This window comes from Echiichthys vipera (genome assembly GCF_963691815.1).
Source record: "Echiichthys vipera genome assembly, chromosome: 14".
In the NCBI taxonomy this organism is placed as follows: Eukaryota; Metazoa; Chordata; class Actinopteri; order Perciformes; family Trachinidae; genus Echiichthys; species Echiichthys vipera.
The window spans coordinates 14925343-14936354 of record NC_139839.1 but is presented as its reverse complement, the minus strand read 5'-3'; the positions used below and the strand labels follow the sequence as shown (position 1 = coordinate 14936354).

Here is an 11012-nt window from a genome sequence, read left to right as displayed (position 1 = left end):
CAGTCTTAGGTGGAAACGGAACAGCACTGATGTGCCGTTCGGAGATGAGGGAATAAAAAGAGAAGTCAGAGGATTTTGGGGGAATGCAGAGGGCTCATGCCTCTTTCCTTTCACAGTCTTTCCTCGTTTTTTTCTTTTTCCCTCCATGTTTCCCTTTCCTCCTTGGCAACTGTCCAGCTGACTCGTTTCTGTGACAACCGCAGCATCACTTTATCTTGGTGAGGTTTTGGGAAACGGATGTGGCAGTTTGTTTGTGTAGCGTAATTGTTAGAGACTATAACAATTACACAGTGGGTCTAAATGTGACATTCTAAATAGTTAAGATTTCAGTTGTCCTTTTACATGCATATGTATGCACATATTCTTGGATTGCAAATGTTCTTCATTCTTCATCCTCTGCCATCCATTTCTCAAGATTTTTTTTTCTCTAGACATACGCCTCAGGGATGTCGGAGCCGTTGATTTTGCTGTAGATGTTAGCACGGTCCTCCCTCTCCTTTAGCTGTCTGAGGAGAGTCCGTTTGTAGCAGATCAGGTAGAGAGGCAGCAAGAAGCCCAGCATACTGAGAGCTAAGAGTCCAATGTTGACCTTGGGGAAAACACCAGAATTAGCCATGCCCGTCCGTTTAATTTGTGATTTTGCGAAATGTGTGTGTGTGTGTGTGTGTGTGTGTGTGTGTGTGTGTGTGTGTGTGTGTGTGTGTGTGTGTGTGTGTGTGTGTGAATTCATACCCAGAATGGGTCTCCCTGCAGGGGTCCCATCATAGCCAGAAACAGGGGTTGCTGCAGTAGAGCAAACACAGCACTGACTAGAGACTGCATGCCTGTTAGACTGCCAAACTGGGAGGAGGGATACCTGCAGAGACAGAAGTGTTACCTATCTTAGTTTAGAGAAGACAAAGGGGATGATGATGATTGTGTATGAGGTTAAAAGCACATTGAAACTTACACAGCAGCGTAGAGGCCGCCGACAGCAGAGTGAATGAATCCTCTCACCACAGTGTGTAAGACAAATGACACAATCTGAGGAAAGTAGAAGAGATCAATATTCAGAATCATTTAGGTCATTCAGTCAGTGCAATCTCATAACTCGTGGTAAGTCTGCCTTTGATGGTCAAGACATTATGGCAAATAATCGTAATCCTGATTGAGAATATGAATCGCATTTTCACATCCGGAACTTCACTGTTGAACTCTATAGTTCCAGCATTTTGAAAAAACAGGGCTTTTTTTCTTTCCTGCAGAGAGGTAGATGAGAGGATCGACACCACTCACGTCTATGAATTTGTAGCAAGCAGCGGGTTAGCTTAGCTTAGCATAAAGGGGAGGCCGCTAACCTGGCTCTGTCCAAACATAAATCCCCCTAATACTCCCTCTAAAGAATTTGTAAAATAAGGTTATAAAATGATATGCCAGAAAGTATGTTGTCTCTGTGAAGGCCCTCGTGTATCTCTAACATCTGAAGTGGACCACTCACCTGTAAGGGGAGATTGGGCACAAGACAGGTGATCCCAAATCCCACTAAAAGGACGTTTGTGAGGACGAATGCTCGCAAGGCATTAGACAACTTCTGCATCTTTTTGTCTCTGCGATTTTTCTTTGGCTCCCCCCTAGTGGTCAAAATCAGAGAGATCAGGTTATGCAAGGACTGGTATATCATCTTGAATTCACAATAAAGGTTAATTTCTGTATTCTATTTGTCACACTGCTAAATAAAAAAATGCAGTAATGTCTGGACATATAAATGGAGTTAAGTCTAAGGAACAAGTTGACTCACATGCTGTAGGGATCCTTTTCCTTCTCTCCATCATCACATTCCTTCAGCTTCCAGTCCATGATCTGACCAATCACAGGAGTGGTCATCAGGCAAAGCAGCTGCAGAATGCCGAAGATGGAGGAGTACAGGCTCACTGATTGATGATTAAGAAAAAAAAACAAATTAGAAATTTTAAAAATAAATAAGAAAGGGGAGGTTGTTAGAGGGAAGGATACAAATATGACAGGGATGAAGGGTCCAGGAAATGTTTCTCATGACTATGATGGTACAGTTAATTATTAGTCCTAGGTAGAGCAATATTGAGTGAAACAACAGTGGATATGAAGAAAACAGCAGCTCAAAAGTCAATTTGATGCCATTATGAGGTTTATGGCCAGGGCAGTAATGAGTGAGTCATGTGAAACTGCTCTTATGATGTAAGATCTTTGCTGGTGCTGAGGGGCAATGTTAGTTAATGAGTACAACAAATGGTACTTAGTGGTTTCAGATTAAACCTGAATGACAGCTGAAGGACTGGGTTATTGACATGGAAAACACAACAGGCAAGGTCAAATGAAATAGCAACTATGTCAGAAGCCAGAGAGTAGCGGTGGTGGATTTAGTACAATATTGCGATGGCAAACAAGACCGGGGTTAAATTCTAATTGTAGCCAGCTTGAGAGTTAACAGTATAATGCCTCACTAATCCACTCGTACAACTATAAGCTTTTACTCTTACCAACTTCCATTTTCTCCGCTGAAAATGAAATTAAAACCACATAAGTCTGGTTGCTTTTAAGTCATTAATCACAGGCATGTCATGAGACAGAGAAACAACTTGATTCAAGGTAAAGAAAAAAAAATCATGTCTGCACTCACAGAGAGTTAAAATAAAAATAAAAACGCAAAGCCACGGACCTGTGTTGAGGTCTCCATCACTGAGCGACTCCAGGACGCTGTTCATGGCCCCCATGTAGAACAAGAGACGAAGCTGAGTGATGGACATGGTCACCAGACTGAGCATGAAGATCGGGGTGCTGAGGGTTTTCAAGAATGACTGGGCTGCAGGGGAGAAACGGGAACGCAACAGAGGTAAACAACACACATTAATGAGTGAGAAGCAGAAACAGCGAGGTGTCAAATAGGGGGGTCGGAATCTGCCCTCTTACATTCATCATTTTGCTTGGAATCCATTTCCAGGTCCATGGTGGAAAGGCAGAGTTTGTGTCCATCCTTAGTGGTCACCTCCTTCTGCTTGAGGCTGTTGCCCACGCTGAGACGCTCGCCCACCGCAGTCACTTGGCGGTAGAACTGCTTCCCTGTGATTTTATGGTCAAAGCCCAGCCAGCTGAACTTGATCTTTACACTAAGGAAACAGATGAGGAGAGAGATTAAAAAGAGACACAAAAAGAATGGGAGTAGTGGACAGTGGACAGAATAGAAAAGTGTACAAAAAAACAAGTAAATATCAAATAGAAATGGGTGAAATACAGTAAACATGCATGTCCTGCGTGAATCAGTCCACTGGAAAACATTTTCTTGCAAGGAAGTCATTTTTATCAACAAGGTTTTACCACAGGGATAGGTACAGTTAAAAAAGTGCGATTATCAGCAGATAGACTTTAACCTGGCAGCATTACACTGCACATTTTTGCACATATTACATAATTATTTGTCAAACAGTGTCAGTGGTGTTGAGTACTCCATATACTTTGGGACATGCAAGATCCTGCTGTTACTTAATTGGTCCAACTAGTTTTGTTTTTAAAACACTCATTACTCTATCCTACTGTACATAAAATGAGTGACCAATTGTTGCCTGTACTCTTGTTTATAAGTGAGCATACATTTGTACATGTGGGACTTTCACTGTCAATTGAATCCGTGGTACTCACGTGTAGTCCATGTCTTCTGGTGCTGGGAAAGGCTCCAGTGGCCAGTTGAAGAAACAGTTCAAGAAGACCAGTCCAGCACAGGCAGCCCACACCACCAGGATAGTGATAAAAGATACGTCCATGTCATAGATCACCTACGCACATCAGAACATGACCAATAAATACAAAAAAAAACAAAAAACAGAGAAGACAACAAACACCTCATCAGTCGAGTCCTAGACTTCTGCCAAGGCTGCACAATGCGCTAAATTTGTTCCTCTAAAGACCCATATGATGCTTATTTTCAGGTTCATACTTGTATTTTGGGTTTCTACGAGAACATGTTTGCATGCTTCAATGTTCAAAAAACAAACACATGTTCCTCATACAGACAATGAATATCTTGTAAGTCCTGATGGCTCACTTAAAGAGTTTCACTAAAGGAATATGTGCATTTCTCTGTGACTTGAGTGTTTTGATACTTCCCTAGTATTTATATAAACCCTCAACATGCTTTATGATAAAAAAGACACTTTTTACAATATGAGACCTTTAAAGGTAGAAACTAAATGTTGTTGCACAGTACATTCAAGAGTTACGGCAGTTTATGTGAAACACAAGACATTAGAAAATCATTCTAGGAGAAGTGTGTTTGTTACCTTGACACCAGGGAAGGTGACGGCGGAGGAGGCATAGGAGCCAATCATCAGGGCGATAAAGGTGGAACGGAGGTCCCCAAACATGTTAGGGAGCTATGAGGGAACGAGAAAGTGAGAGAAAAAGACACATCATCACAACCTCTCCTTTACTCTAGAATTAAGCTTTTGTGCAAACTTGCAAGCGAAATGAGATACATATCTATAAGTAAGCATAAAGGTTAAAACATCTAGTGCCGAGATCTTGGTGATCTCAGCTGCAGTGTGGCAGATCGGGGACACTATGAGGACGGCGCCTACTGACACCAGGGTCAGAGTGCACAGTGGGAAACCAATTAACAAGCAGACATCAGAGAAAATAAAAGAAAACAAAGTGACATGGAACACCACGAAAAGCAGTATGAAACAGCATCACGTAACACACACAGCTGTCCAACACACGGCACACTGTCAAGAAGGGGTGACTGAGGTGAGGTGACATTTTCTCTGTCTTTTACATTCTTTACTCCCGTTTGAGGACATAGAACAGAGAAAGCCGCAAGAGGAAACAGAGCGACAGTGGGTGGCAAAACATCCAAATACAAAGGCATTCACAAGCTGTTCTGCTTTCAAGAGACTGAACAACAACAAGCACATCCAATTACATAAGACTGGAAGACTGGGGGAGCTGAGGAAGAGATATGTTTGTGTGTGTGTGTGTGTGTGTGTGTGTGTGTGTGTGTGTGTGTGTGTGTGTGTGTGTGTGTGTGTGTGTGTGTGTGTACTAAATTGAGAAAGTATGCATATCAAAGCGCCCAGTATCTCCTAGCAATATCACCAGGAATACTTAAAATGCTGTTCTAATTGATCTTTAAATGAAAAAAGACACATTAGCAGCTGCTGGACAAACCTAAAGGGGAAAGGTGACCCTGACAAGTGACATTGGCAGGGAGCCAGTGGCGCTATTACACAACACCCCTCAGCTAATAATGAAGGCCTGTAAGTCTGAGGTGCAGTCATGATCAAGGAGTCGAGGAGCAGCATAGAGTCTAATGATTAACCAAACACTGAGGCTTTCGCGTATAGCGTATCAGGGAGTGAAGGAGATGCAGTGAAAGGTAGTATAAAGGGAAAAATGTGTTTTTTATGTACATACTTTAGGGGCCTCTATTACCAAAGAGCCAAATAAAGTCTTAAATTATGGTTTTACTACATCACTGACATTCAGGCCAGTGGCAGCAGATTTACGTAGATGCAACAAACACCATATAGGAGATGTACATCACAGTAACAGCCTGCGGCGGTGTAGAAAAGAGGCATTTATTAGGAGATTTACTGGAATAGAGCCCCTCTCCACTGAACCGCATCTCCATGGTAGAGCCCAGGACTCCTGTGTGAGTGACCGTAGGCTGAACCGATGACAAGGGGAGGGAAGAGGAAGATGAAGAACCGCAGAAAGAATGCAAAGGAATGGCAAGGGGTTGCCCATGCGAATCTGTTGTTTTTCTGTCCCTGTGTATCTCCTAAAGGAGAACTAAAAGTGGCTTTAAAGAACTTGGGGAGTACTACTGCCTATGTAAAAAGTTGTATAATGCCTTTTTTGGCTCCAAAGGAAGGTGCACAAAATCTGATGAATTACCAGTGTCGATTAAAGCTGATGACTACAAGTGTGAAAATAAAAAACCTTATCTCTTCCTGAGGGTACTGGCTCAAAGTCACTAAAAAGTTACGATATCTCAGATTCTGCTGTATTAATGTGATACTTTAAAAAAAAAGATAATGTTTCTATTATTTCTTTTATCTTGCTCTATTCTGCTGCCCTGTTATTCCCTTTAGATGGAGATGCTGCGTTGCTTGCTGTGTTTGACTACATTAGTTTGCAAATATGAATTTATGTGATGAATGTCTTTTTGTGCAGTACATTCCAGCGAAGGCACGTTTTTGTGTAATAAAAGAAAGACAGATGGAGATGAGCGGATCACACAGTTGCTACGATGTTCCCGCTGAAACACAATAATGGATGCAGCGGAAAGTGATAATGAACTGTCGAATGTTACTCCCCCTCCCTCCCTCCCTAATAAACTCCACCTCCTGCTAGGAACATAGAGTGCAGCCAGAAAAGGAGGGGAGGGAGAGGGTGAGCAGGCAAAGAGCCAGCCAATTATTATAACAGAGCAGTGACAGCGAGACAAAGACCTATGACGATAGAAAATATACATCTGGGCAAACATTATGTGGCAGGTGTGAAGGCTCTGCAGCAGGAGGATCAAAAAAGCACACGCAGCGGTGCACACACTTACTGTGAGAGAGGTGAAGGTCATGCACATGCCCCCGAAGCCGTTGAAAGTCAGGGCAATGAAGATAAGGACAGAGAGTTCTGCAAATGACACGGATGTTAGATCATGACTGATTCTGTCAACAAACAATCTGCTGTACATTGTTTCAAACACAGTGGGAAAGGTACATGATAATTCTGATCCGAATGGCTGACTTACCATTCGGATTGTAGGCTCCATAAGCAATGAGTAGACATGAAAATCCAAAACACGTGCTGAAAATAAAATCATGATGACAATTACAGTTGAAGCCAATCTTTGCCACTTTTCTTTACACATTCCCAAATTAATGGAAGATCTGGAAAGAAATTATATCTACATAATTTCTTCTCTCCTTCGCTTACCTGCCCAGCAGTCGTAGCTTCCGAGGCCCGTATTTATCCATGACGATCCCCAGCGGCAGGGTGATGGCCGAGAGCAGGAAGGAGCCCACGGTGAACGCCAGGTTCAGCATCTCATCCTGTTCTTTACAAATTAGCCAGCCATTCATCCTCAGGGGCCCATCCATAGGGACCAGGGGCCTCATTTCCACTCCGTCTCCGAGACCAACCACGCCAGCCTCGTTTTCATAGTAGTCAGCGTAATCGTCAGGCGTCGGTGTTGACAGGGGTTGAGACAGATTGTAGCTGGAACTGTTGCCTGGAGAACATAATAAAAGGTAGAGGATGAAGTGGAGTCTGACAAAAAAGAAGCCATGAAAGGGCAGTCACACAAGTGGAGAATTGCAAGTCTTAATCAAGAAAAGAAAAATACATCCATAAAGGCTGAGTGGCATGACTGTGACTTCAGCTGTGCTCTCATGTACTGTAGATGGTTGAATGTAAAGGGAGCTGAGGTTTCTTGGTACGTATGTGACATTTGAAGGTGGCAGTTCTGCTCATTCGCAGGATCCTGAATCAACACATTGTGGCAGACTAAACACGTGAGAGTTCTAACTAGAAATCTCTGTTTAACATCAAACATAAGCCCCTGTCACACATGCATTTTTTCCCATGTGTGAATGGGAGCAGGGTTCGATATTCAGGGGAATCTGTACCACAAATATTCCCACCTCAAGACTGAGAAACATTCCATGAAAAATGTCAGTACAGCCATGCGGTGAAGGCAAGCAGGAACATTGCAGGGATGAACACTGTTGTGCTGTCCCTTGCATCACCATGGCAAGTGTGCAGAGGAGTAAAATGTTCCCTGAATATTTGCTGCATGTGTGAATTGTGAAAATCACTAGCGGTGCCTGAAAGTCTGTCCTGGTAATTTACTGGGAGCTACGTGCAAAAGAGGATTTAGAGACAAGCCTGTACAGTGTAGACCCACAGAAGGTTAAATTGTGCCTGACTGGGATGCGATTTGGATTTGATTAGTATGTTGGAATACCAGGGCTAAAGGGTGATGAGCTGGAACTGGCAATAAACTTTACTTCACATTATCATCAGAACCTGCTCACAGATAATGCAAAAAGTGTGCAAAAGTCCAAGAGAAGTCTGTGTGTTGGAGGAAGGGGATCAGCAGTTCGTTGATCTAGATTAGACTACCTTACATCTCTATGGCATCAGCCACTGGATGTCTTTGTAATTCCTTGGAATCCCTGTGTGAAACACTGTGACGCCCTTCATAACAAAGTGTCAAAGTCTACTTTAGGAAAGAAGATCATACACTACAAATATATGTCGGCATGTGCGCAAAATACTTCATGCTGTGGCGTGAGGCGCAAGAGGATCTGATTTGGCAGGATGCTGCGAAAATGATCAGCTCGTGAAGGCTTTTGGTTTCCCTTCCGCGGTGACTCATGACCACTGACCTACCTACGTAAAAATCAAGCTCTAACTATTCTTCAAACATCTCTGCTGCATGTGCACGAAAGCCTAATCTACACTGCATCATCAGTGTTCTGATTTCCCCTGTTCATCACTTTTCTATCAGTCTTCCCCTCCCTCCCTGTCCTTTATCAGTGGACTTTAAACTTCCATATTACAAGTCATAAAAAACAGTCCCTCTATCACGTGTCACATGCCTGAAAAGAGCTGAGGTGGTTCTGCTGTCCTACTCCCTCTTATATCATCAGAACAAGATAAGACGGCTTTGGCATGACTCCAGGAAGTCACCTGCAGCCGTTGGGTGCTCCATTGTTAATCCATTGGTGAGTTTGCCTATGGCCAACACAGAGCTGAAACTTATTTACTATCTATAAACAGAACTGGAGTATGCTTAGATTTTTGGCTACTAGTGTGATGTTAAAAAAAAGTCCATGGACCAAACACCTAACAAATTTGCATCACTTTCAAATTAAGATTAATAGGCAGGACCACTGCGCCAGACACTGAGAGCTGTAAACACATGCTCCTTTAATTCCTCAGTCAAATAACTCAATTGTGCAAACTCCCTAGGAGATAGTGTGGCTACAAGTGAGAGAGAAAAACAGCAGCCAACCAATAGTTGGAAGGATTAACGGGGCTCCCCACAGACAGTACATGAGGCATGACGCAGTGTTGCCCAAAGTCCAAAGGATAAGTGTGGCCTCGGTTCCTCTCTCACATTCCCTTTTCTCTCTTTTACGACCTGACTGGGCCCATTGTGTGCATCAATTCCACCTTTGTACTTAAAAAAAACACAAAAGCACCTCCCTGTCTTTTGCTCAAAGTGAGTGACAGGGAGAGAAAGAGAAGACGTAAGTGGAGATTGGCAAAATAGGACAGGCGATCCAATTTATCAAATCCATCTCAATCAGTGTGCTGCTGTGTCGTCAATATAGTTAGTGCCGCTGAAAGTAAAAGCTCTCAAAGGGGCGAGCAGAACCAGATACTCTGACAAAGTTTATGAGACACTGGAGCCTTTTACTCTTTAACTTTGGACAAACCTGCAATGCAAACCCTGCTTTTTTAAAATTAAACTGATCAGGTTTAGTCTCCAGAGTCCTTACTAAAACAGAGAAAACATTTATTCTTCCTATAATGGAGGAGGCAAGAAAAGACAGCAGTGTTAGGTAACATCTCTTGAATAAAACCTTGCTCCCTCCTTTGCCCTAACCCATGGTGACAGTGACTAACAGTAAAGACACCCCTCATCACCAATCCTCATTCATTGTAGTACATTTTAGGAGTTCTGCAGTATAACCTCATGAAAGCAGTTGGAAGTATAACAGAACAAATGATAGATAAGTAATGTGACAGAAATGCAGCAGTTGTGACTTACCCTCCTCGTTGCAAAGGTAAGAGTAGAAGCCTTCTGACTTGAGCATGATGAGGAGCGAGCCCCATCCCAACAGCACGGCGGAGAACAGCAGATTCTCAATGATGGAAGTCACTGCCATCCACCAGCGCCTGGCGAACGCTGTGGCCAGAGTCGGAGGCATGGTTGATGGAGATAAATTGCAGGCAGAGAGGGGTGAAAATAAAAATAAAAAAACAGAGGAGAGAAGTGGAGAATGAGAGTGACCACCAGAGAGGAAAGCAAAGTGCAGAGAGAGGGAGAGAGAGAGAGAGGGAGAGAGCCTCCCTGTGTGACGCTCAGGATGAAGGATCACTGATCACTTATCTGTGAAGAGGAAGGCACAAGAGGAAGGGGAGGTTTTAATGTTAGCCTATCACTGCACTTACTGAAGGACAGTAAGGTTGGGTTTTTATAAGATCACAAGATAAAAGTGCTTAACTTTGAACCTTACTGAAGATAACTGGCTGCACTGTATGGAATAAAGTGAAAAGGAACCCGTGATTATCTGAACACATGCTCTGGATGTTTTATCACTTTTTGATTAATTGAAATACCCCCTTCTCATTAGACACATGAGGTAATGACAGTTGCTCTAAAGAACTAGCTAATAACACTGTATGGTGAATTATTAACATGTTAGCACAAAGATCATTACATTACTGTGCTGCAGGGACAAAGATCTCACATCGCACTGTAGGCCCTAAACATGCTGATGATAACAATAATGAGAAGCATCCTTCACAGAGATTCTGCTGTTTGGTGGGAAAGAGCGCAAACTGGTCCAAACTGGACTCGGAGAGAAAAATGGGGCTCTCACCCTGCTCCCTCACCCCAGGGCCCCCTATTTCTCTCTCTTCACACACACACAAACCCCTAAAATGTCCTCTCAGGCTCATCCATCCGCAACTTTCCTCTGCAATTACTGCTGGTGCATCCGAAACATAACAGACAAACAATAAACAAATCAACTCACACAGCCAACCCTTCTCTCTCTCTCTCACACACACAATACTGTACAGGCACCCACTCACCCAGTAAGAAAAAGTAGTTGCACAGTTGGCTGTAGATCCCATGGGAAATAAATAAGCAATAATAATCGTCAGGAATAGTCTGTTTACCTGTAGGCTATATCTCTTGTCTCTTTGAATTGAATTACATGTTTCAGTAATTCAACAGTGGTAAAACAGTTAATTACATTTAGGTC

General features: G+C 43.0%; 1 protein-coding gene across 1 annotated transcript; it reads right to left on the bottom strand.

Moving 5' to 3' along the window:
• Window positions 1-422: 422 nt before the first annotated feature.
• Window positions 423-9950, bottom strand: slc43a2b (solute carrier family 43 member 2b; the record flags this gene model as incomplete). The annotated part of the gene is made up of 14 exons (XM_083927544.1): window positions 423-589; window positions 733-856; window positions 950-1023; window positions 1478-1610; window positions 1778-1910; window positions 2496-2513; window positions 2675-2818; window positions 2926-3122; window positions 3652-3785; window positions 4290-4382; window positions 6566-6642; window positions 6761-6816; window positions 6946-7240; window positions 9791-9950. The coding sequence occupies 14 exons, from the start codon at window positions 9948-9950 to the stop codon at window positions 428-430; spliced, it is 1800 nt and encodes a 599-aa protein (XP_083783670.1). The 3' UTR covers window positions 423-427.
• Window positions 9951-11012: the final 1062 nt, after the last annotated feature.